Below are 26,557 nucleotides of genomic sequence, written 5' to 3' on the forward strand. Positions count from 1 at the left end.
AGCGCCTGCCTTTGGCCCAGGGCGTGATCCTGGAGACCCGGGATTGAGTCCCACGTCGGGCTCCCGGTGCATGGAGCCTGCTTCTCCCTCTGCCTGTGTCTCTGCCTCTCTCTCTGTGTCTCTCATGGATAAATAAATAAAATCTTAAAAAAAAAAAAAATGAAGTGAGTAAATCTGATCACGCCACTGCACTCTAGTCCCTTTGTCTCCTAGGACTCTGGTCCCACTGGGCAAACTCTGCCATATGTTTCTTAACAAGTATGGATCCATTTCGTCAGTCTGCATTTCTAAGACCCCAGGACAGTGAGGTGTTTCTGGAGGCATTTACTCTGTTTGTATGCCAGGTAGTTGGGACTCAGGAGTAATGGTCTCCAGAGGGTGGTGTGATTCATGTTGAGGTTGGTGCATCGAAGTGAGGAGGGCCTCACTCTCTGCTATCAAAAGGGGAAAGGAGTCTGGCTTGTTATTGCAGTGCTTGCAAGAAGATGGGAGGCACTGTGTGTAGGAAGGGACCCCAACAGGAGAGGGAGAGATGCCACCTTGAAGGTTAATGCAGAGAACAGGCATATCTGATGCCAAGGGGTCACTGAAAAGAACTGGAGGTAACCTGGTAAGCTAACTCAGCAGTGAGTGACAGATCTGGTGCTGATGGCTGGGTTGTTGGTCTCTTGGGATGGCCGGGTGGTGACAATGCCCACTCCTCCTTCCCATCCTTTCCCCATCCAGTGTACCATGACACTCATCTACCTCACTGTGGAAGATGTTTTCCTGCTCATCAACTACTTCAGCTTCAGCTACTGGTTCTTCGTGGGCCTGTCTGTTGCTGGACAGCTCTATCTTCGCTGGAAGGAGCCCGAGCGGCCCCGGCCTCTCAAGGTCAGTGACTCTGGACAGAGTAGGAGGGGTGGGCCATCTCCCCAAGGTGACTCTCTGTACCTTGTTCCCCAATAGCACTTTACCTAATAACTCATCTCCTTCCATTTCAGCTGAGCCTGTTTTTCCCCATCATGTTCTGCATATGCTCCTTGTTTCTGGTGATTGTGCCTCTGTTTGGTGACACCATTAATTCCCTTATTGGCATCGCGATTGCCCTCTCTGGGGTTCCTGTCTACTTCGTGGGTGTTTACCTACCTGAGTCCCAGAGGCCAGCCCTTATTCGGAATGTCCTGGGTGAGCTTCTTTGCCCATTACTCATGGCCTGTGTGGATATGTGTGTATGTGTACAGATGTGTGCAGAGGTGGGAGTGGTGGTTAACGGCTTCCCCTATACTAGTGATGTGCTGGAGACCATGAGACCTGGTTGCTCCACATGACTTCTCCCCTTTCGATCTTGACGTGAGCATTTTAGTTCTAACTTTAGAGTCCTATTTTAACCCCAAAGGGGTTAAAACACTCCCTTTGGAAAGTGCAATCCATATGGGAAGATGAGGAGTCATGCATCCTTTTCTGATTGGGCACAAAATGAAGGACAGTGAGGCTTGCTGGGGGGTGGGGGGCGGTAAGAGGCAGAACCTGGCATAGGATGCCCAAGGGACAGATGGGAGGGAGTCCAGATATGCTTTAATCAACTTTGGGGTATTCATACTGAGGTTGTAGCTGTCAGCTTGCTGACTTCTGTTCTCTATTTTCATTTAGCTGCTGTCACCAAAGTCACCCAGCAGCTTTGCTTTTGTGTCCTGACTGAGCTTGATGTAGCTGAAGAAAAAAAGGTTGAGAGGAAAGCTGACTAGAGGCCAGAGGTGATGTCCCTTGAGGCCTGGAAGGCCAGCCAGAGCCACCAAAGTCCAGATGACAAGACTGTGCAGGCCCAACCCTCTTTCTCTAAAGGAGCCTGTTGGCCCATATTATATAAGGGGGGCTCAGGGCTGATGGCCTGCTCTGATGGTTACTCTAACTGGTAAGCTATGGGAGGAGACTCAGGGTCTGAGACCAGCCTGAAGGTGAGAACTTTATAGAGGGTGGTGGTGGGGAGGGCTTGAAGTCAGGGGAATAGTTGTTTAGTTTTGTTCTTGGTGAACTTGGTATAGCTTACCAAACACTCAGCAAACTGTACTGGGGCAAGAGAAAGTGCTAGGTCAATAGCTGTGGCTGGTGGTTCTGAATTTGATATTTGAATCAGGAGCCTCTACAAAGGGGCTGCTTTATGGGAGCCCCTCTGATCAGGTCCAAGCACCTGACTTTAGAGGCCTGAAATGCTACCATTTCCTTCTCTGACTCAAAATCTTTCCCTGGGAAGATAGTGGTATTTCATTATTTATTGATATTATTTAATCCAGAATACCAGTTCTAACAGAGCATTGGTGTTCATTCATCTACAGGCTGCAATAGGCTGATTGTGTTTAAAAACTCAAAGTACCCCAAACTGAGTCCCTCTGCTCTTAGGAGGGGTCTCTGTGTGGTGGTGGGCCAGCCTCTGACCACAGATTTTTTTGCTTGGTTTTAACACAATCTTCTGTTGAGTCTTAGCTGCAAAGGTGAACTTCAAACATATATATATATATTTTTTTAAACTCATGTATTGGTTACACTTTAGTTAGTAAGTCACAGATTACACGTACCTGGCTCAAATCAGCAAGGACAAATGAAAAAATTCATGAGTCAGAAGTCTGGTAATACTATTTTGAAGGATAATCCTTTGTTTTACTTGAGACCTTAGGTCTTTGTCTTAGATGACAGAAGGTAGATCTCTGGTTTCTGGTATGAACTTTAAGAGGACATAAACTGTTTTAGAGTTCAAGTGTATTACCAGAATTCTCAGCTGTCAATGGCTTAGAGAACATCTCATGGACCCAAGCAACCAAATAGCTTGTTTCTCTCTGTAAGGGCTGGTTTGAGGGACTGCTGTGCAGACCCACACAAGCCCACTTTGGTGCTAGAAGTGGTCATTTTCCTTTTCCCAAAACCTCACACGAGACTGCATCCTCCTCTTCTGTCCCTGACACTGGGCTTTGTTTATACTCTGAACTGTCTTGGTGTGGATCATCAGGATAATGCATTCCTGTCCTGTCTGCCTCCCCTTGTGGGAGGTCTGGTGGGCCTGCAGTCTCAGGAAGAGCTTGGTAGTTATGTGGACTTCTATTTTCTCTCTGTGGAGATCAGAGAAGACCTTGGGGGGAAAAACTACTTCAACCTCAATCTGGCTCCTCAGCAGACTGCATGAGTGGATGCAACTAATTCTGGTGCTCAGGGTGTACTTTAGCATCCAGGTCAGGCCAGAGCAGGTTTGGCCTAATGGATGTTCCCTCATGGGCAGCTATGGTTGCAGGGGACTGTACAGCTGTCCTGTGAAGCCTCCAGACATTGTCATCCTGGATCCAGAGGAACCTGCTGACTTGGCTAATCCCATGCCTGGACTTCTTATCCTTTCGTTTGAGAACTGGTCAGTGGTAAAGACAAAACTATGAGGCAAGCTGCCTTTCTGATCATCTTTTCCATCAAATGGCCTCCGTTGAAGCCTGGGGAGTAACTTTGGTCATACTTGCTCAATGAAGACAATTTAGGGAAGCATGATCACAGCTGCCTCCGGTTCAGGATACACATGGATGAGAAAATGGGGGGACATTCCTACTGTCACGGGTTGGGGATTTGTACAGCAAATTCCTTCCTGGCAATAGGGAGTCTTGTGCAAAGGCTGACTTGCCTAAACTATGTAAACATGACTCTTGTCTGAGCCAAGATGGCATCTATCCCAGGGATCCTCTGGAGCTAATCCTTTAAGCAGAGTATGCTTGTCTTGAGGATTCCTGACCCAGGTTTTAGCTATCTCCACTGAAGTAAATGACCAGCTAATCCCAGGAACTTGCTGCCCCCCAGTGGCTCCTGGGGGGAAGCATGGGCCTCACACCCCAAGTGCCCCAATGCAAGCTTAGTGAGCCATGTCATCCCCCTCTCATTACTGGATGGCAATCGCATTCTTCCCCTCTGTGCTGGATACAGTCTTTACCCAGGAACTGTTTTGTCGGAAGGAAGCCAGAGACGCCCTACAGCACTCAAGCTTCATGGTGGAATTAAATTTCTGCAAGGTCTTTGTTGTTTGTCTCCTTCAATCCTTCTCCTGGTGTGTTAATCCCCTTTTCAGTAGGTACAGTATGTGAAATTTTCAGTCCTTTAATGTTTGCAAACCTTAATGAGTACATAAACAGCAGTGAGCACATTAAAATGGCATGGAGTGGTTTTTAATCCTTTGTTTCTATGCCTACAGGAGACTAAGATGACTAGTATTAGACATATAAGTTGCTGCCTGTTACTTGCAATACTGAATTGTACCTTTGTGGATAGTCTGTTAGTTTTCTAGCCACAAGAGTAGAGCCTAAGTATGTGTACATACAGAACTTAACTACTCAAGTAGGTTTAACATGTAGATAGGAACTAATATAGGTGAAGACCTACAAAATGAACACAAAGTGAAAGGAAGAGTAGGGGCAGGATAGAAAAAGAGATGCTTCTAAGACGTGGGGAGACTTATCCCTGTGGATGTGATAGTGAGTCTTTGCCACACAGCAAGAAGGCACATTTTGAATCACAGGTTCGGTGTATTGTTTTTGTAGACTTGTGCTGTCCAGTATAGTAGTTACTAGCCACATGTAGCTAATAAAAATTTTGATTCTTCAGGTGCATTAATCATAGTTCAAGAGCTGAGACCCATGTGGCTAGTGCCTACCTCTGAACAGTGTAGATATAGAACATATTCATCTTTGAACAGAGTTCTGTGGGACAATATTACATTAGAAGAATAAATGCCAACTCTAAGACATTTGTGGTATGAAAAGAAGTAGGGTCAGGGTTTGCTTATAGGGAATTGAGGTTCTGGTAACAAAATTGGTCACTATTTTCAGTGAGTGCTGTGAAGAGTTAACATTTCTCATTGGAAAGCTAAGCTTAGGATGTTTTCCTTTACCTCACTTTCCTTAAAGTCCTTTGTGTCTAAGGGTAATTCTGAAACTTCTGTCTCACTAAGCCTCTCATTTTTGGTGGAGAGTGGAGACAGGAGAGAGGGAGTACAGTGGGAAAACATGTAAAGACATTCAGATTTGGGGTGCCTGGGTGGCTAAGTTGGTTAGGCATCTGACTTTGGCTTGGGTCATGATCCTGGAGTCAAGTCCCATATCCAGCTCCCTGCTTAGTGGAGAACCTGCTTCTCCCTCTGTCCCTACCCCCTCCTCATGCTCTTATTCATTCAAATATACATACATACATAGAATCTTGAAAAAAAAAAAAAAGGCATTCAGATTTAAAGTTTTTTTTTTTTAATTTTTATTTATTTATTTATGATAGTCACAGAGACAGAGAGAGAGAGAGAGAGAGAGAGGCAGAGACACAGGCAGAGGGACAAGCAGGCTCCATGCACCGGGAGCCCGATGTGGGATTCGATCCGGGGTCTCCAGGATCGCGCCCTGGGCCAAAGGCAGGCGCCAAACCGCTGCGCCACCCAGGGATCCCAGATTTAAAGTTTTTAAGTAGGGGTGCTGGGTGGTTCAGCTGGTTAGGTGGCTGACTCCTGACTTCAGCTAAGGTCATGGTTTCAGGGTCCTGGGATCCCCCTGCATTGGGCTGTGCTCGGTGGAGGGTCTGCTTGAGGCTCTCTTGCTTCTCTCCCTATGGGCCTTCCTCGTACTTATGTTCTAATAAATCTTAAAAAAAAAAAAAAAAGAGTTTTCCAGGAATTTCTTGCTCCCATATTTAAGTTTTACTAAACACAGAGTATCACACTCATACATCCTGTTCTCCCTGGCACTAGTGCCAAAGGAAGACAGCAGTCTTTACAAGCATTATCAGTCAGGAAGCAGGGAGGTAGAGACCCTATTAACTTAAAACCTCTCTCTCAGCGCCAGGCAGATCCTACTTCCTTCTCCAACGGCCCCCACTATCCAGTCTGTGCTGCTGTAAAGGACCCATTGTAGTCCTTCTGGATTCTACCAAAAGAAACAGACTTTTAGTGGAGGCAGTGGCCTGGTAGTATGGGAAAGCTAAATCTTAGTGCTGAGGGAAAGAGGAGCTTCTCTTCTACATATTGGCTTTAGGACAGGAAGAGAATGGGAAAATCCCCAGACTAGGAAGCTTCATTTTTATGGCATTTCCCCCGATCAGACTGTAGAGTCTTGAAGCAAAGGGGCCGTACTCTTACTGAAAAGACAATCCTTCAGGGCACGTTTTCACTGGTAGGATGCTGCTATTGGACATGCTTTTTCCTTTTATGTTAATCTAGAAAACCCAAAGATGTTACCAGGGTGGATGAAACTACAGTCAGAGCCCTCAAGGGCACATGATTGAACTTCACAGATATCATAGGATCATCAGTCTGAATCCAGGTCATGGGGGCTGTCATAGCCAAACTCCTTCTGCACATCCAAAGGGTATTTGCTCCACATTTGTGGTCTGCTGTTGCCTCTTTCCTCTTCACTGAAGCTGTCATATTCATCAGAGCCTAGAATGATAATAGGAATGGGTTCTAGATGTTTTGAGTTTCTAGATGACCACAGTAACCATTTCCCATCTCAAGAAGGTCTGGTTTTTTGTTCTCTATTCTAAAATACTTGATCAGTAAAGAGAATTTAGAATTAAAAAAAAAAAAAAATCCTGTTTCTACCACCTAAACCAAATCCCTCAACAATACTGGGAGTATTTTTTCATTTCTTTCCTAAGTATAGGATTTCTTTTTATATAATAGTTGTAGTCATACTGTAAATATAATTTCACATCTGCCCCTATCCTTTTATCATATATATATGTGTATATATATGTATGTATATATGTAACATATATCATAGATACTTCCCTAATAGAATATTCCATAGTTTAATTAATTGTTCCTCCATTAACCAACAATAAATCCTTTTCGTTGGCACAAAGAACATAATCACTGAAGGAACTGTTTCACCAGAATATCTTTCCTTCCTTTCCCCCAGGTACCATGTCTGTGTTGCATCTTTCCCAAAACACTGTAAACCGATCAACTTCTTGAGAAGTTAGGTAAATGACACGTCAAAATCCTAGCCCTGCTCCTACTGGCAAACCTCTCCAACACCTTGACTGAAGCAGAAGAGACAATGAGCTATGATGTTTCCCTTAATCCCAACCACTGAAGTTAGTGCAATATTCTCTTGTTTTCTGGAGAGAGGATAAGGCTCGATGAGGTAAAGTAACTTCCCTAAGACCCACAGATAGGCAATGACAGAACTAAGGATTGGAACCTAGGCCTGACTGACATTAAAACCTCACCAGGGTCCTCTGGAAACACTAGTTCTTGGGGATCCTATAGCTCCAATGGCTTGTGGTTGAGCTGTTGGGAATTCAATGGCAGAGAAGGAAAGCCAGTAAAGATGTACATGTTAACTGCGCACACCTCAGTCTTGGATCTCAACAGGCCCCTCCCATCTAAGGCTGCTACTCATGTACCTCTGGACTCTTCATCTTCATCAGTGTTCTCCTCCTCTGGGTACTCATTACGCCAGTTATTCTCACTGTTCTCGTCATCATCATCTTCATAAATATCTTCTGGCTGCTGGTCATCATTCACCTGCACATCTCAACACAAACATAAGCATAAGTCAACACCTCTAAGGCTGTGCTGTAGGGGAGGCTATTAGCAGACCAATTTGGAGAAGTCACTTAAGAGCACAGTGTGGATAGGATGCCTGGGTGGCTCAGCAGTTGAGCATCTGCCTTTGGCTCAGGGCGTGATCCTGTGGTCCTAAGATCGAGTCCCACTTTGGGCTCCCTACATGGAGCCTGCTTCTCCCTCTACCTCTATCTGTCTCTCTCCATTTCTCATGAATAAATCTTTAGAATTATTGTAAGAATAATGATGTTGGGGATCCCTGGGTGGCTGAGCAGTTGAGCGGTCTGCCTTCAGCCCACGGCATGATCCTGGAATCCAGGAATCAAGTCCCACATCAGGGTCCCTGCATGGAGCCTGTGTCTCTGCCTCCCTCTCTCTCTCTGTGTGTGTCTCTCATGAATAAATAAAATCTTGAAAAAAAAAAAAATGATGTTAGGAGGTGTCTGGCTGGCTCAGTCTATAGAGCTGCAACTCTTGATCTTAGGGTTGTGAGTTCAAGCCCCACATTAGGTGTAGAGATTACTTAAAAAGTAAAGGGACGCCTGGGTGGCTCAGCCTTTGGCTCAGGGCATGATCCCAGGATCTGGGACTGAGTCCTGCATTGCACTCCTTGTGGGGAGCCTGCTTGTCCCTCTGCTTGTGTCTCTGCCTCTCTCTCTCTGTTTCTCATGAATAAAGAAATCTTAAAAAAAAAAAAGTAAATAAAATTTAAAAAACCCCAAAATAATGATATAGGATATTAGCTTTCTTTTTCTTCTTCTTTTTTTTTTTTTAAGATTATTTATTTATTCCTGTTGCCCGATGCTGGACTCGATCCCAGGTCTCCAGGACCACACCCTGGGCTGAAGATGGCGCCAAACCACTGTGCCACCCGGTTTGCCCAAGGATGTTCGCTTTCTTAATCCAAGGTTTCCCCTCCTTAAGATAGTTAAAAAAAAAAAAATCTTTTATTCCCATTTATGTTAAGAATTTTTGGTTTACTGTCCTTATTATAAGCCCCTATATGATTTCCCCCAAAAGTGGGTGTTATAAATGATAAAAATTATATTGCAAACTTTATAAAAGATCTATTAAAAGCAAAAATTATCAATGTAGATTGTCATTTCCAAAATTCCCTGCACTAAATCCAGTTCCAAGAAGGTATTTAGAATAAGTTTTTCCATTTAAGCAAGGACAAAAAGAGCCAAGAACAATCTTGAACACACTGGAGGCAATGTGGAACACAGGGAAGCAAAGCACCCTGACTAGAGAATTGCTTAGTCTACCTCATCCTCATGGGTCTCCTTACCAGGTCCCACTCCTGGCTATAAGGCTGCACAGAGAGGATGTTCTCAATCCATCCTGGAGTAGCCATCTCCAAATAGTAAATGTCATACACATAGTCATCCTTCTGTTCCTCCTGATGCCCGATTCTTGGTCCATCCTCAGATACAGTCAACCGCTCACGGATCAACTCTATGGAATTGCAGAGGATCACATCTGGGTCAGATGTCTGTAAAGAAATCAAAAGATAATATATACATGATCTGAACATTGGTGTTTCAAAAGGAGAAATCTAAGATTTGAGTGAGATTTTAAGTCTCTCTACAGTTGTCTATGTTAGATTCAAGATTCTTCTTTTATTTTTTATTTTTATTTTTTTTAATTTTTATTTATTTATGATAGTTACAGAGAGAGAGAGAGAGGCAGAGACACAGGCAGAGGGAGAAGCAGGCTCCATGCACCGGGAGCCCGATGTGGGATTCGATCCCGGGTCTCCAGGATCGCGCCCTGGGTCAAAGGCAGGCGCCAAACCGCTGCGCCACCCAGGGATCCCTCAAGATTCTTCTTTTAAAAAGATATTTTATTTGTTTGAGAGAGAGATAGAGACAGTGACAGAGATAGTGAGCGAGCACAAGCAGGGAAGAGAGGGAAAAGCAGGCTCCCCGCTGAGCAGGGAGCATGCCGTAGGGGTTGATCCCAGGGCCTTGAGACCATCCCTGACAGGAAGGCAGATATTTAACTGACTGAGCCATCTGGGTGCCCCTAGATTCAAGATTCTTATCCCTATTTCCTACTAATCTCTTAATTAGCTATGAAATTAAAAAATCAATTATCTCTAAAATAATTGTATAGTTTTTCTTTTGTGATAGACTTAAGATAGCTCCCTGCTCTCTTGTGCTTGAACAACATAAGAGAGCACATGGAAAAACTGGCCTGAGAAGATCTCCATTAGGGATCTAGAGGCCCCCAGCAGCACCTCCATGGCTGATCTCTATATGGGTCTGCATTTGTGTGATATAAGGGTCTAAAAGCGATTCCTGGACTCTGATGACTACCACCACCTGGTTTGCCCACAATGATGTCTTTTCTTTAAAAAAGTATTTTATTTATTTATTTGAGAGAGAGAGAAAAAGCATGAACAAGGAGGAGGGGCAGAGGGACAGAAGAAACAGATTCCTTGCTGAGCAGGGAACCCAACACAGGGTTTGATCCCAGGACCCGGATCACAACCTAAGCTGAAGACAGATACTCAATGTCTCTCATGAATAAATAAAATTTTTTTTAAAGATTTTATTTATTTATTCATAGAGACACACAGAGAGAGAGAGAGAGAGGCAGAGACACAGGCAGAGGGAGAAGCAGGCTCCATGCAGGGAGCCTGACGTGGGACTCGATCCAGGGTCCCCAGGATCAAACCCCGGACTGCAGGCAGTGCTAAACCACTCGCCACCAGGGCTGCCCATAAATAAAATCTTAAAAAAAAACAAAACAAACAAAAAAACAAAACAAAACAAAACAAAAAACAACCCTCAAATTTTGAGTCAAGATGCGTTAAAAAAAAAAAAAAAGATTTAATCAAGAGAGCCAGCAAGTGCATGTGTGAGCAGGCAAGAGCTGGAGGGAGAGGAAGAGAATATCAAGCAGACTCCCCCTCCAAACATGAAGCCCAGGGTGGGGGTGGGGGACTCAATCCCATGACACTGAGATCATGACCTGAGCCAAAAACAAGAGTCAGACTCAACCGAGCCACCCAGGCGCCCAATGATGTCCTACTTTTAATCACAAACCAGGAGTGGACTCTCCTATAATCCTCCTGTTAGAACAGCTCAAGATAGATTGACCCAGAATAGAATTGGCCCAGGGAAGATGTACTCCAGTGCCACAGGCTGTGTCATCCAGAGCAGCGCAGGTCAGTTTGGAAACCCAAGGGACATGCTGCAAATGACCCCTCTCAACAGGTTCATCAGAGGAGGCTATGTGGCTCAAACCAGACACCATACTTGGGGGGGGGGGGGGTGGAAGGGGTGTGTTCCATAGCCGAGGGAGGAAGAAGGAATTAATTCTTCCTTGCTCCAAAGTTAAAAGGAACTAGAGATGTCAATTTTTGTGCATTCTTGACAAACTTCAAAGCTGTTCACAAGCAAAGTTGTGACTCCAATTCACAAGTTCCCCACCTTAGTCCAGCAAATTAGGTAGCCATTAAAATATTTACAAAGACTGGCAAACAGAAAAATGCCAGACATAGAATTTTATACTCAGAAGACAACAAATTAATTTTATTCCAATTACCTTTGTGATGGGGGTAAAACGAGTGATTCCACCCCTTGTTATTTTCCCATATTTTTTCAAATTTTCTATAATGAATATTTTTATAAAAGAAAAGTTATTCTTTAGTCTATGTGTGCCTACCCATATTTTCAAGTATACAACATACAGCACAGTATAAACATATTTAATGTCTCGCCAGTCTTCATGGTTATTACTTTAATGGTGCAGGCAGTTGTGTATGTCAATTTCTCAGACATAATTTTTAGCCTCCATAAAGAATATTGCATAAGGAACATGTTTCCTGCATTCGAAAAATAGAGATGAAATACCTACTTCAAAGGGTTCTGGTAAGGATCACGAGTTAAAAGAAAACATAACAAATACTTAGCATAGTACTTAATGTACAGCAATTACTCAGTAAATCAACAATAAGCTTTTGTTAATACCATAGCTGTTTGCTTCTGCTGAATTATTTCGCTAGCATAAATCCTGGAGGTAATAAGATCACTAGATAAAATAAACTGAACTTTTTCACTTCTTAAGATTTTCTATAAAATAGTACTTTATTTGCTTAAAATTTAAATGGTATCAAATTAATGAGAAATATATGTGGCAAAAATGCTGTCACTATTTTAAAATTTCTGTAGATACTTGTTTGGATGGCTTTAGGATCCAAACAATAAAAATAAATTTAAGTAGTTTTAGAATAGGCCTCAAGCTATTTTTAGGATTCCCGGTATGTAAAACCATGCTGTTTTCCAAAAGCCTTGCATCAATTTTAAGCACGACAATTGTGTACCATTTTGATCATGGCCTTGCCAGCAGTGCTATCAACAACCTTTCCCCTGAGAGTCTAGTAGGCATAAAACCCCAAATTTTCTTTCAGCTTAAATCCATTTTTAAAAAAATAATTACTGAGGGCAAACATTTTTGTAAAATCTGTGATTAATTCTACAGTTGTGGGGACACCTGGATAGCTCAGTGGTTGAGCATCTGCCTTTGGCTCAGGGTGTGATCTAGAAGTCCCCAGATCAAGTCCTGCACTGGGTTCCCCAAGGGAAGCCTGCTTCTCCCTCTGCCTATGTCTCTGCCTCTCTCTCTCTGTGTCTCTCATGAATAAATAAACTCTTTAAAAAAAAATTCTACAGTTGTGTGTTTTTTTTTTTTTTTTTAAAGATTTTATTTATTTATTTATTCATGATAGTCACAGAGAGAGAGAGAGAGGCAGAGACACAGGCAGAGGGAGAAGCAGGCTCCATGCACCGGAGCCCGATGTGGGATTCGATCCCGGGTCTCCAGGATCGCGCCCTGGGTCAAAGGCAGGCGCCAAACCGCTGCGCCACCCAGGGATCCCATACAGTTGTGTTTTTGAACAGCTGTTTGAAAAGATAATCCTGAAAAAAAGGACAATAATTAATCTGGCCTACTTTTAATCACAAGCAATGTAAAGAATTCACAAGCAAAATTTGCTACTATACTTTGCCACACTGAATTTTAAAAACATCTGACCTTAGAGATTATCTATAAAATATGAGAAGCATTAAGTATTCTTTAATATTACACATAAGCCACATTAAAATACCTCCCATTAAGCAAAGAGCAACATTTTAGATGCAGGGAATTTTAATTGAATTGGCATAGTTAAGACCAAAAAGATAAAAGTGCACATTGCCAGCTTATCTTCAACCCGGGACTTTTAACAAGTTAACACAACTTGAAACACAGCTGAGTCTTGTTCTATGAAACAGTGAAGGGATTTCCTCATTATTTACATATATGTTAATATGACAAGTTATATGAATTTAAATACGAAACCAATCTCCTACAGGTTTAGAGATGGCATTTACCAACTCTGTGAAATGCTGAACATTACTGGGGTGCCTGGTTGGCTCAGTCAATGGAGCACATGACTCTTGATCTCTGAGTTGTGAGTTCAAGCCCATGTTGGGTGTAGAGATTACTTTAAAAAACTTTTAAAAAGCTGAACAATTAATTTTTTTAAAGATTTATTTATTCCTAAGAGAAGCAGACATAGGTACAGGGAGAAGCGGGCTCCCTGTGGGAGCTTTGGACCCAGGACCCTGGGATCATGATCTGAGCCAAAGGCAGACACTCAACCACTGAGCCATCCAGGTGCCCCTAATCAATTCTAATAAAATCTTTGGAGGGGGAAAAACAGTTTAGCACTTACTGAACAAGAATTACTATCAAAGTTCAAAAAACTGATCCTATTCATTTTTTTTAAAGACTATTTATTTATTCATGAGAGACACACAGAGAGAGGGAGAGACATAGGCAGAGAGAGAAGCAGGCTCCACGCAGGGAGCCTGATGAGGGACTCGATCCCAGGACTCCAGGATCACATAACCTGGGCTGAAGGCAGATACTCAACGACTGAGCCACCCAGATATCCCATGATTCTATTCATTTTTTAAAAAAGATTTTAATTTGGGATCCCTGGGTGGCGCAGCGGTTTGGCGCCTGCCTTTGGCCCAGGGCGTGATCCTGGAGACCCAGGATCGAATCCCACATCGGGCTCCCGGTGCATGGAGCCTGCCTCTCCCTCTGCCTGTGTCTCTGCCTCTCTCTCTCTCTCTGTGTGTGTGACTATCATAAATAAAAAAAAAAAAAAAAAAAAAAAAAAAGATTTTAATTTATTTGACACACAGAGAGAGAGAGAGAGAACACAAGCAGGGGGAACAGGAGGCAGAGAGAGAGAGAAGCAGGCTCTCTGCTGAGCAGGGAGCCTGATGTGGGTCTTGATCCCAGGACCCTCTGATCCCACCTGAGCAGAAGGCAGATGCTTTAATTCACTGAAGCACCCAGCCACTCCAATCCTATTCATTTAACCACAAGCCAATCTTATTTAAATCCGGATTGTACAAAAGAAATATTCTATCAGCCATTCATGGTCTGAATTCTCGTGTATGAGATCAACTTAAATATGGTACACATAAAAAAAGACATTTTTGTTTTGTAATAAGTGGTAGCCAATTAATTACTCCTAACTAGCTTTTTCTGAGATAAGCTATCAAGTCTGCCCTTTCTCCTCTTTTTTTTTTTTTTAAAGATCCCATCCATTTATTCATGAGACAGAGAGAGAGAGAGAGAGAGAGAGAGAGAGGCAGAGACACAGGCAGAGGGAAAAGCAGGCTCCCCATGGGGAGCTCAATACGGGACTCGATCCCAGGACCCTGGGATCACGACCTGAGCCAAAAGCAGACGCTCAACCACAGAGCCACCCAGGAATCCCTCCCCTGTCTTCTTAATGTCAGCAAAAATTATTTTTGTTCCAGGGATGTACTTCTTGGGATCATCCAAATACTCCATCAATGTCTTCTCTCCCCAGGTAATGCCTTTGTTCTATTTATTTATTATGTACTTATTTGAGAGAGAGGGAGAGAGCGAGAGAGCTCATGCACAAGCTGGTGGAGAGGCAGAGGAAGAGGAACAAGCAGACTCCCCACTGAGCATGATCCAAGCAGGGCTGGATCCCAGGACCCCGTCCATGATCGTGTCCTGAGCCAGATGCTCAAATGGCCGAGCCACCTAGTGGCCCTGATATCTTCGTCCTTGTTGGCGTCCTTGTAAGAAAATCCAGGGGCCTGACCTATCTTTTTGCTCAAATAGATCATGGCGTTTTGGCCCAGTCTTGTGCTTGCCTTGCCTCTTTTCGACAGTATGGTAAAACTGGGCACACTTCTGAACAAAAATCTTGCCCTTCTCAACATTGCCCATTTTTTTTTTTTTTTAAAGATTTTATTTATTTATTCATGAGAGACAGAGAGGCAGAGGGAGAAGCAGGCTCCATTGCTGGGAGCCTGATGCAGGACTCCATCCCAGGTCTCCAGGGCCATGCCCTCTGCTGAAGACAGGCGCTAAACCGTTGAGCCACCCAGGGATCCCAACATTGCCCATTTTTAAATTGCTCTTCTGTTGCATGCAAAATGAAGGTGCCCGCTGGCAAGCCAGATGTCCCACTCTCATGTGCAAACATTTTCTTATGTATTTACAGTTTATATTCCATTTTTGGGAAAAATTTGTGTACACATGCTTCATCAGTTTATATACTAGTTTTTGTTATAAAATTAAACTAGTTATTTGATTCCACTGAATGCTGATTTACTTTTAAAAGGTATTTTACTTGTAACTCATGAATCAGTCTTCCATTCATTTTGGTAGAAGATGTGGCTATAGTCATCATGCCCAAATTGTTATCCAAGTATACTACCACCATGATTAAATATTTTTTGCTTGATATATTTTCAATTAAAATCAGTTTTTAAACTTCAAGAACTATTGAAAGAAGTGAAGGGTGATGTTAAAAAAAATGATTATTAAGAGAAGACAAACCTTAGGTTGAGAATTTTCTATTTCTATAGTCTTAATACAACGTAGTAGAGTTTGTTTTTTTTTTGGAACTGAGGTACAAAACAAATTTAGTAAATGTAACAACGGAAAGAACATTGGATTAAATGTGACAAGACTTGCATTCTACACTTGAATCTGCCTCAAACTTGATTCACTACCCAATACTAGTCCTTAACATCCCTTTGGTGAGTTTTTCCATCTGTTCTATCTTTACTGCTCAAAACCCTCCAGTAATTCCCCATCTCAAAGTGAAAGGCAGTATGTCCTTACAAGTGCCTTCAGAGTCTAGCAGGAATCCTCTCCCAAATTCCTTATTATTCTTCCTCAGTTCACTGGGCTCCAGGCACACTGATCTTGAAAACACCAAACTGCTTTTCTCTCAGATATCCACAGTGCCTTGCCATTCACCTCCTTCAAGTTCTCACTCTGTCATTTTCTGAGACCTTTTCTGAAATGGAACCATTCTTTCCCTGCTCTCCTCACCCTCATACAGCCCCTATCACCATCTGACATTGAAGTTAACAGTGTTCTTTCTTCTACCTGAATGTTAAGTCCTCAAAGCTATATCCACAGAACCTAAGAACGTATGTGCCTGGCACATAGTGCGGATTCAGTAAATATCTGTTGAATAAATAACCAAATCTGTTAAACGAGGTTACCACGGCCGAGAGATCATCCATCAGTAAGGCGAAGCCGTGTGCCTCCTCTTACGTGTGCAGACTTAACGCCCAGACTCTTGGCACTATCGTCCGGCGAAGCCCAGCCCTCCCTCTCTTCCGGGCGGGTACTCACTTTGGAGGAGCCTCCGGTGGCGACAGCTTCTGGGTCGTCTTCTTCCTCGTGGACCAGGTCGAACAGCTGAAAGCTCGCGTCCTCGGCGGCTTCTGGGTTTCCCGGTGGGTCTTCGGACTCCAGGCCACCTGAGGGAATCCCTGAGGATCTGCGGCTAGAAATCACCCGGTAGCGACCCTCCTGCCGGTTCTCCCGAGCCGAAGCGCGGAGGTCGCGGCGGATACGCTGCTGGCTGCCCCGGGAAGGGCGCAGGGCGGCTCGAACGAGCGCCTGGACCGGCTCCTCCTGTAGGAGAGGTCGTAGGGGAGGGAAGCCGGCGTGAGCAGGTTCGTGCAGAAATCAGAGATACAATTTCGCCCCGGCAGCGCCCTAAGATCCCTTCAAACACTGGCTCCATCCCGCCCAATACCTGGGAGCGCACGGTGGCCACCAATTGGAAGACATTATTCTCCGGCCCTCTCTCAAGATCCTCGGGGACTGTCTTTTGGGCCGTCGACTCGACTGCGCTGCTCCGAAGGCGTTTGCAGGAGAGGACAAGGGCTTCGACCGGCTCTGCGCTGCGCTTCCGCTTCACGCGAAGAACCGCGGTCCTGCCGGCCTCCATAGCGGCATTCGCGGAGCACTGTGGGAACGCGCGGGGTGCGACGGGAGAGCCTTCAAGTTCCGCTTCCGGGACTCGCTGCCGGCACGCTCGGCGGGCGCTGGGAGGTCCCGCCCCTTTTGCCAGCCGCGTCCAGGTGGAGGTGGCTGCGGAAGTGAACGCGAAGGTTCCCGCGGAGGGTGAGGTCCTGGGCGTGTTGGGAAGGTGGGGTAGCAGAATCCCGGGGGCAGCCATCATCTATTTTGAGCCCACGGGCTCTGGCTGACGAACCTGGCGTGGACGTACTGGGCCGCCGTGGTGTGCGTCTCCTCCGGACTCTCCAGCAAGGCTCAGAGCTCCTGGGCTAGCAAGAGAACTGGGATACGGTTGGGCCCCGACTCTGCCATTCTGTTGGGTGACCCCCACGGGGACCTTGATTATAGTACTTGGCACCTCCTTTCAGCGAGAGACTCGAACCGCAATCATACGGCGCTCCAACCATCCCACGCTTAGCTGGGCCACGTTTCTTTTTTCAGGGAACTGCTAATGGGCTCGCTTTCCCCAGGCACAGAGTTCTGAGTATTTGGGAATCAGTCCATTCACCACACCCTAGCCAGAGCGGCCTTGTAGAAGCATGTACCTGACGACATTTTTGTTCTTAAAACTCTTGAGTGGCTCCCAGGGCATGTAAAACAAAATCCAAACCTCTTTCCGAAGCCGGTATGGCCCAGTGTGATTTGCAGAAGCCCACCCATACTCGATTACTACTTGTGCTTAAAGTGCTTCAGTCACTTTTTTTAAAAAAAATGTTTTTAAAATTAAATATTGACTAGGTAAGAAGTAATCATTATTAAAAATGGTGAGGCATAGGGACACCTGGGTGGGTCAGTGGTTGAGTGCCTGCCTTCAGCATGGGGCGTGATCATGGAGTCCCAGGATCGAGTCCCATATCAACCTCCCCGCATGGAGCCTGTTTCTCCCTCTGCCTGTGTCTCTGCCTCTCTCTCTCTCTCTGTGCCTTTCATGAATAAATAAATAAAATCTTTTTTAAAAATGGTAAGGCATAAGGAATGACAGTATCATAAACATCTTTAATCCCACCATCCATTTATAGAACGATGCTATTTTGAAGTCCCTTGTGTGGCCCTCCTTGAATCCAGCCTTTTCCCTTACCTCTTAAGAATAACCACTGTCCTCATTCCCTCATATACTTTTTAGTGTGATTCCTGAAGAATATGTTGTTTTTGTTTTGCATAATTATAAATTTATATTAATGTCCTATTGTATATGTTCTATGATTTGCTTATTTTTTGACTTAATATTTCTGGGATTATCCATGTTTGCTTATAGCTATGATATATTTGTTTAGATGAAGGTCTTCATAGTTTGTTTGAATGCTTTGTATTTTTCCTTAAACTAAACATTTAATATCCTGAGGCAGTATTGGCGGGACTCTTTTACTACAACCTCAGTCTGTTTCTCCTTTCCTTTTAGCCTCCGGTTTCCTCTGCTTTATTTCTCTCCTCACTTGCCTTTACCTTGAGGCTGCACCCAGATGCACCTGTGGGGCTCATTTGATTCTCCCACCCCTTGGAATCACTGAGGACTGCTGCAGTTTCCAGATAGCTTCATGAACTTACATATTACAGTTTTTGATGTTCTATGCTGAATGTAAAATCGAAACTCTTGCTGGAAAGATTAAAATACTGATTAATATTTTCAGTGGCTTTGACACAAGTGGCTATTTCTTGATTTTTTTTTGTCTTAATTTTTTTTTTTTCTCTACAATTTGGGCATTATGGTGTGAATAGATTTCTGACGATTAGATCTGTCCACAAGAAGTAATCTGGCAAGGCTGCTTTTCTGTGCTAAAACTGAAGAGCTGACTGGCATCATGAAAGTCTTCTGCGGGCGGGCCAATCCGACCACGGGATCTGTGGAGTGGCTGGAGGAGGATGAGCACTATGATTACCACCAGGAGATTGCAAGGTAACAGGGCTGTGTTCACAGTTGGCTGCAGCTGGGTGAGGGCACTCAATCTCCAAGCGGGAGCCCTGGAATCGGATGGGAATGTGGAATAGGCATTACCCAGTGTTTCGGATCGGGGCAGATGTTGGTCACGAGCAGGTCTGCTTAGAGGTTTGTTTGGGAGTTAAGCAAAGTCATTTCAATGTGAAGAGTCAGATGTCATGTAACAGCTCGATATATGTAAAAATGTTATGTTTCCTCATATAATATCCTTAATTTAGAGTTGTTTGATGGGTGAGTGAAATACAATGTGTGGGGCAGAATATAAAGGCTCAAAAACATTACCTTTCTAAAGATTTTGGTCATTATTTTCAGAGTGATTTAGATGTTAAGCAGGGAGAAAACAGATTAGGTTGCATTTTGGAACATTTACTGAGAACAGTGTGGAAAGTAGGTTGGAGGAAGCAGAAACCATGTGAGTGATATACAACCGCACAGGTGAGGCAGTAGAGGTGGGGAGAGGAAGAGAGAGCTTTGAGGGAGCTTGAGTTTGGTAACTTATTGGATACAGTGAAGAAAGAGAAAATTCAAGAAGCACCCAGGATTTCTGGTTAGAGTGACAAGGTGGATGGAGCTGTTTTTCCCAAGAGGGAGAACACAGTGGAAATGGGTACTGCTGGGAAGAGGAAGGTGATGGAGAATAGGTGTCTGGGTTTGGACATCCAGGCTGAAGAGACCAGGGTCAGTGAGGGTGTGGAATGAGAAAGGTCTCCACCTGAAAAAGGAATCCTGGAATAGAGGAGGCAGGAGAACCAGGAGGAAATGGCTGGAAAGTGGAAAAGAGGAGAGTGTTTCAGGAAAAGGGAGTGTCCAGCTGGGACAGAAATCCTGGATGTTAGTGGTGGAGTGGTCTGGTAGTGCTTAGAGTATCTGTGGAGTAGTGGGGGAGATTGGGTGATGAGGCTGGGAAGATGGGGACCAGAAACATCTCTTGAAAGGCAGAACCAGATTTCAACTAAGCAATTGTAGGTGGGTTCACATGTAAAAGCCTTGTTGTGCCACTTTAAAAAAGAACAGTGTTCTTTTAGTACAGTGCTCTGCAAAGTGTAGAGTATGAACGGCCTATGTCGCAGTTGGCTGAGGCACCAGTTCAAGTATGTAGTTCTGGACTCCAGCCCAATTTTCTTGATCAGGATCTATTTCCTTGTGTCATGGGAATCTGCATTTAAAATAAGTTCTCCAGGGGCACTTGGGTGGCTCAGTCGGTTAAACATCTGCTTTTGGCTCAGGTCATGATCCCGGGGTCCTGGGCTTGAGCCTCGCATAGTCACTGGGCTCCCTGTTCAGCGGGGAGTCTGCTACTACTTCTTCCTCTGCCCCTTGCCCAGCTTATGCTCTAGCTGGCGCTCTCGCTCTCAACTGAACAAATAAAAAATCTTTAATAAAATAAAATAAGCCCTCGAAGCTACTTGGCTGGCTCAGTCAGTAGAGAAATGTGACTCTTGATTTCAGGGTCATGAGTTCAAGCCCCATTTTGGGTATGGGGCCTACTTTTATAAAAACAAATAAAAAAACTTCTCTAGTGATTAACGTTGACCTGAAGCTGGAAATCCTCTGTTTAGTGAGAGCCACTTAGCTCTTACTTGGAACTCAGCAAGCATCTTTGGACTGGGATTGCTGAGTTCTGGAGGTTTATCCTGACCCTGCCAGAAATTTTTCCAAGTTTGTGAATTAATGTGACAGAAAATATGGAAAAGCAACTCTCTTCCCTTTAACAGCCTGTAGTTTGGTAAGCTCTTTGTTCTCCCTGATGACATAAGGGAAAGTTCTGGGCTTTAATAAATAAAGTTATTTATTCTCTCATGAATAAATAAATAAAATCTTTAAAAAAAAATGTGTGATGTATAACATGATCAATATCTTGGTGGCTATGGAATTACTGTGAGGGCTAACTACCAGAGCATTTTTTTTTTTTTTTAATTTATCTATGAGAGACACAGAGAGAGAGGCAGAGACACAGGCAGAGGGAGAAGCAGGCTCCATGCAGGGAGCCTGACATGGGACTCGATCCTGGGTCTCCAGGATCATACCCTGGGCCGAAGGTGGCGCTAAACCGCCAAGCCACCCGGGCTGCCCTACCAGAGCATTTTAAAGCTGAAGTTATTTGCTGAAAATAAACATCTTTCTCTAAGATTTTTGTCCCTGCAGTACTGGAGAATGACAGCTTATAACTCCATTAAAATAGTTTAAAATGGACCTGGATTAGAGATGTAAAGTACAGCATAGGGAATATAGTTAATGATATTGTAATAATGTTATGTGGTGACTACACTTACTGTAGTGAGCATTGAGTATAGACTTGTCAAATCACTATGTTGTATACCTGAAACTGATGTAACATTGAATGTCAATTATTGTTCAGAAATAAATAAAAAATAAAATGGGCTGGCCTGGATGTTTGTCCATCTGATTTAGGAATGCATTATATATATGTATTTTAAAGATATTTATGTATTTATGTATGTATGTATGTATGTATTTATTTAGATTTTATTCATTCATGAGAGACATAGAGAAAGAGAGGCAGAGACATAGGCAGAGGGAGAAGTAGGCTCCATGCAGGGAGCCTGATGTGGGACTCGATCCCAGTATCCAGGCATCATACACTGAGCCAAAGGCAGACGCTCAACCGCAGAGTCACCCCAGGTGTCCCAGGAATGCATTATATTATATATGTGATTGCTCTCATAAGTTGATGGATATCATTAGCAGAGATTTCTGACCTGTTGTTTTTTTTTTTTTTTTTTTTTTTTTAGATCATCCTATGCTGATATGCTGCATGACAAAGACAGAGTAAGTATAAAAGGAAACCATTATCTTGCTGTGGTGTTTGAAACCTTTAGTTATAAGGTTAAACATTCCCTCCAGAGGCATGTTGTTAGGATAATGCAGGGAGCCATTATGGTGTAATGGTTGGGCTATCTGTCAGGAGGCTGGGTCCTACTTCCAGCTCTACTATTTACCTGAGTGTGACCTTGGAAAGGACACGAGACCTCTGCAGATCTTATTTATAGGATTTGAAAGGAATGGGATATATTAGCTAATCTCCATAGTCCCTTCTAGATAAAACTTCCTCTTAATTACAGTTTGACCTTGTATAGTCCATTAGTAATTTTAAAATCAGATCTCTAGGGGCCACTCCAGACTACTTAGTAAAGCACATTTGGCTTCCATTGCACAGTGATATTTCATTTTTATTTTCCCTTTTCCCATTTTTGTTTCATCTCTGTTTTCTTTTCCTGTTTGGACTATGTTGTAGTTCTGGTTATGATAGCTAGCAACGCAAGTTTTTCTGGTCTACAAAGAATGGTTGACTAGTCATTCTCATGTGGATGGCTTAGAAATGGGGAAGCTTGAAGGCCAAGAATGCAGGGCGAACTGAGCAGTGCAGAGCAGGAGAAGGATCAAGGCAAATGGTAGGGTTGGTTGTGAGGCTGTGTTGGTGGTAGTGTCTACCCTGGTTAACTGCTCAGGCTGCATACTTCTTGGCAACATCATGACAGAACAATCTCCTTAAGCATCATTAGTTTGTAGGCTACATCAAGGGGGGCTGGGTGCCTCCCTGATTTTCATCAAATATCTGAGTGCCTTTGCCGAGCTGTTGGAGAATTATAGAATGTGGAACAAACATTGTTCCTGGTTTTGACTCATTTTCTCTAGCTTAATGGTCTTGGCCATTGCTGCCTTTTTTTTTTTTTTTTTTTTTAAGATTTTATTTATTTGAGAAAGAGAGCACGCACACAAGCAGGGGGAAGGGGCAGAGGAGGAGAAGGAGAAGCAGACTCCCTGTGGGGCAGGGAGCCTGATGCGGGGCTTGATCCCAGGATTCTGATACCATGACCTGAGCCAGGCGCTTAACCCACTGGGCCACCCAGGCGCCCTGATGGTCTTGGCTTCTTAATGGATTCTTGTGAGCCTCTCTGATTTTAGTGTCATCTGCAAAGAGGATCCTTTTTACCTCAGCTTCCAGGGTGTTTGGACGAATGGCATTACCATCCATTCATTCGGCAGGCCAGAAAGATGGCACCCTTTTCCTCATCTGAGCCTGCAATCTGTCATCAAATCCTATGGGTCTTTCAACTCCACTGCCTGCTCAGACCTCGTTTATTAGTGTTGGCCTCTGTTTTTTTTTCTCTGCATAGCAGCTCAAGAGATCTTTCTGAAACGCCAATCTGTGTGTTTCCTCTACTTAAAACCCTGAGAGGGACACCTGGGTGGCTCAGCGGTTTAGTGCCTGCCTTTGGCCCAGGGCGTGATCCTGGAGTTCCAGGATCGAGTCCCACATCGGCCTCCCTGCATGGAGCCTGCTTCTCCCTCTGCTTGTGCCTCTGCCTCTCTCTGTGTGTGCCTCTCATGAATAAATAAATAAAATCTCTAAAAACAAAAACCTTGAGAACCCAGTTTAGCACTGTCCTCAGTGGTCTCTCACTGCTTTCAAAGTAAAATCCAAATTCCTTGGAGGAATGTTCCCGACTGTTCGTTATTTACCACTTTAACTTCTGCTTCCCCTCCTCACCATTCTCTCCATGAGGAAATGGAGTCAGAATTTGCTGGTTAGTGGCACAGCCAAGGTAAACTAATTTCTCTGTACTTTTGCATGGTGCCTTACTTTTGTCGTTATTTAGAACACTTCTATTACCTCATAAAATTAGCTCCTGCCTGTTTGCAGTCCCTCCCAGTGCTAGCTCTCAGCCCTAGGCAATCACCGACCAGCTTTCTGTCACTGCAGTTTTGCCTTTCCTGGAAATTTCATGTAAATGAAATCATGTGAGAGATAGTCTTATGTGTTCTTCACATAAGAACACATAATGTTCTTCATCATGTTTTTGAGGTTCACTCATGTTGAATATGTCTTAGTATTCATCCCTTCCTATTGCTAAGTCACATTCAATTATATAGATTTTTCCATTATTTTATCCATTTATCAGCTGATGTATGTTTGGATTGTTTCCAGTTTGGGCTGTTGTAGCAATCCTGTGTATGAAAACTCACATGCAAGTCTGTGTGGACACATTTTCATCTCTTTTGGGTATATATCTATATGTGGAATTGCTGGGCCCATATGTTAAACATACATTTAATCCTGGTTTTAATTTCCATTTTTTTCTAATGACTAATGATGTCAAACATATTTCTATGCAGTTACTTGTCATTGGAATATCTCCTTTGGTGTAGTCTAGGGTTTTGTTTTTTTTTGTTTGTTTGTTTGTTTTTTAATTTTTATTTATTTATGATAGTTACAGAGAGAGAGAGAGGCAGAGACACAGGCAGAGGGAGAAGCAGGCTCCATGCACCGGGAGCCCGATGTGGGATTCGATCCCGGGTCTCCAGGATCGCGCCCTGGGCCAAAGGCAGGCGCCAAACCTCTGCGCCACCCAGGGATCCCCTAGTCTAGGGTTTTGAATGTAGATATGATTCTTGTTAGACACTGCCAAATTGCGTTTTAAGAGGGCTTCAGTTTCACTGGAGTAGCTTAAAAATTGGGTAATTAAAAAGCCTTAGCTAATTTAATGGGTGTCATTAATTGGAGGGTATGCTGACCCTGGTTTACTGTTGAGGATGGTGCTAACCAGGTTTCTCAGGTGATCAGCTCGTGGCTGTACTGAAACTCCCAGGCCAGGTCCCAGTTCTATTCTCCCTCTGTTATCCCACAGCCACACACAGAAAGCCACACACCTCCTGCTTAGGAGGGATGTACTTGTGTTTGGAAGGCAGCTGTGCTCCCCACTATACCACCAACTTCCTATAATATATTTGTTTGTTTTTTAAGATTTTAGATTCATTAGAGATTTTTAGATTTTAAGATTCATTAGAGACACATAGAGAGGTAGAGACACAGGCATATTTATTCATTAGAGACACAGAGAGAGGGGGGGAGAGAGAGAGAGAGAGAGAGAGAGACATAGGCAGAGACACAGGCAGAGGGAGAAGCAGGCTCCGTGCAGGGAGCCTGATGCGGGACTCGATCCCGGGACTCCAGGCCCACGCCCTGGGCTGTGATTTTTCCTTAAAAAAAAAAAAAAGGGATCCCTGGGTGGCGCAGTGGTTTGGCGCCTGCCTTTGGCCCAGGGCGTGATCCTGGAGACCCGGGATCGAATCCCACTTCGGGCTCCCGGTACATGGAGCCTGCTTCTCCCTCTGCCTGTGTCTCTGCTTCTCTCTCTCTCTCTCTGTGTGACTATCATAAATAAAAAATTAAAAAAAAAAAAGTTTAATTCTATAAAAAAAAAAAAGAGTTAAACTGAATATGGATTCTAGTTTGGAAATCACTTCCCATCAGAATTTTGACAATATCCATTTTTAAAAACTTTTTAATTTTTTACCTTTTTAAAAATGATTTAATTTTTAAGTAATTTCTACAACCAGCATGGAGATTGAACTCACAGCCCCAAGATCAAGAGTTGCATGCTCCACTGACTAAACCAGCAAGGTACCCCTATCCATTTTTTCTCTTCTTTTTTTTTTTTTTGATTTAATTTATTTATTCATGAGTGATACAGAGAGAGAGAGGCAGAGAGAGAAGTAGGCTCCATGCAAGGAGCCCAACATGGGACTCCATCCTTGTTCTCCAGGACCACACCCCTGGCCAAAGCCGGGGTGCCAAACTGCTGGGCCACTGCGGCTGCCCTCCATTTTCTTTCTTTCTTTCTTTTTTTTTTTTTTTAAAGATTTATTTATCTATTCATTCAGAGAGAGAGAGACAGGCAGAGAGAGAAGCAGGCTCCATGCAGGGAGCCCGAAGCAGGACTCGATCCGGGGTCTCCAGGATCATGCCTCAGGCTGCAGGCGGCGCCAAACCGCTGCACCACCGGGGCTGCCCTCCATTTTCTTTTAGAGTTCAGTGCTACTATTTTGAGGTCTGGTACCATTCTTTTTTGTTTGTTTAAGATTTTATTCATGAGAGACACACAGAGAGAGAAAGAGAGAGAAGCAGAGAGACACAGGCAGAGGGAGAAGCAGGCTCCATGCAGGGAGCCTGATGTGGGACTCGATCCCGGGTCTCCAGGATCAGGCCCTGGGCTGAAGGTGGCGCTAAACCCCTGGGCCACCCGGGCTGCCCAAGATCTGGTACCATTCTTATTCTTTGAAATCTATTTTATTGTGACAGACATACAGAAGAGTATAATATGTGTACGTATGGTTTAAAAAAGAATAGTAGTGGTACCTGGGTGGCTCAGTCAGTTCAAGCATCTGCCTTTGGCTTTTATCTCTTGTTTAAGAAATCTTTCCCTTTGCCCATGGTTTTTTTTTTTTTTTTTTTTTTTTAAGGTTTTATCTATTTATGAGAGACACAGAGAGAGAGAGAGAGAGACGCAGAGACACAGGCAGAGGGAGAAACAGGCTTCATGCAGGGAGCCCGATGTAGGACTCGATCCCGGGTCTCCAGGATCACGCCCCAGGCTGAAGGCGGCGCTAAACCGCTGAGCCACCCGGGCTGCCCCTTTGCCAATGTTTTAAAGGCTGTTGCTGATACATAAAATTTCACTTGGTTTTTATTAAGTTTACTTAGTGGCAGAAGTTGTCTGTAGGTATTTTGGGTTTTCATAGACATTCATGTGTGAATAACAACAACTTTCTTTCTTTCTAGATCTTATTTCACTTTTTCTTGCTCTAGTGTGTTGCATTGAATTTCCAGTATAAAGTCTACTTCGTCTGATTTTTTAAAAATTTGTTTACTGGGATGCCTGGGTGGCTCA

General features: G+C 43.9%; 3 protein-coding genes across 12 annotated transcripts in view; 2 read left to right on the plus strand and 1 right to left on the minus strand.

Moving 5' to 3' along the window:
• The window catches only part of SLC7A6 (solute carrier family 7 member 6), a 39,780-nt gene extending 34,131 nt beyond the window's left edge, over nt 1-5,649 (plus strand). For all 5 annotated transcript variants that reach the window (XM_077888144.1, XM_077888164.1, XM_077888154.1 and 2 more), the window contains 3 exons: nt 727-876; nt 987-1,170; nt 1,636-5,649. In XM_077888144.1, the coding sequence (XP_077744270.1) occupies nt 727-876; nt 987-1,170; nt 1,636-1,730 (429 nt within the window). In that variant the 3' untranslated portion in view covers nt 1,731-5,649. The remainder of the gene's footprint in view (nt 1-726; nt 877-986; nt 1,171-1,635) is intronic.
• Nucleotides 739-16,892, minus strand: SLC7A6OS (solute carrier family 7 member 6 opposite strand). Its single transcript, XM_077888172.1, has 5 exons — nt 16,662-16,892; nt 16,253-16,537; nt 8,847-9,050; nt 7,396-7,516; nt 739-6,424 (listed from the first exon to the last, which is right to left on the minus strand). The coding sequence occupies exons 1-5, from the start codon at nt 16,854-16,856 to the stop codon at nt 6,294-6,296; spliced, it is 936 nt and encodes a 311-aa protein (XP_077744298.1). The 5' UTR covers nt 16,857-16,892; the 3' UTR covers nt 739-6,293.
• PRMT7 (protein arginine methyltransferase 7) overlaps nt 16,256-26,557 on the plus strand; it is a 43,427-nt gene continuing 33,125 nt past the window's right edge. For 2 of the 6 annotated variants that reach the window (XM_077888099.1, XM_077888103.1), the window contains exons 1-3: nt 16,257-17,032; nt 18,644-18,821; nt 21,617-21,653. In XM_077888099.1, coding sequence (XP_077744225.1) covers nt 18,727-18,821; nt 21,617-21,653 — 132 coding nt within the window. In that variant the 5' untranslated portion in view covers nt 16,257-17,032; nt 18,644-18,726. Of the gene's footprint in view, nt 17,033-18,643; nt 18,822-21,616; nt 21,654-26,557 lie in introns of all 6 variants that reach the window. The other 4 variants (XM_077888088.1, XM_077888079.1, XM_077888093.1 and 1 more) reach the window with 4 other exon arrangements.

Source organism: Canis aureus, chromosome 3 (assembly GCF_053574225.1).
Source record: "Canis aureus isolate CA01 chromosome 3, VMU_Caureus_v.1.0, whole genome shotgun sequence".
NCBI classification, from domain to species: domain Eukaryota; kingdom Metazoa; phylum Chordata; class Mammalia; order Carnivora; family Canidae; genus Canis; species Canis aureus.

Bases quoted from the DNA above. Each gene is read 5' to 3' on its own strand.
- SLC7A6OS (XM_077888172.1), bottom strand. From the start codon at position 16,856: ATGGAGGCCGGCAGGACCGCGGTTCTTCGCGTGAAGCGGAAGCGCAGC. The intron at 9,051-16,252 runs GTGAGTACCCGC...ATTTCTTTACAG, and splicing joins CCACCGGAGGCTCCTCCAAA to ACATCTGACCCAGATGTGAT. The intron at 6,425-7,395 runs GTACATGAGTAG...TTATCATTCTAG, and splicing joins TGAAGATGAAGAGTCCAGAG to GCTCTGATGAATATGACAGC.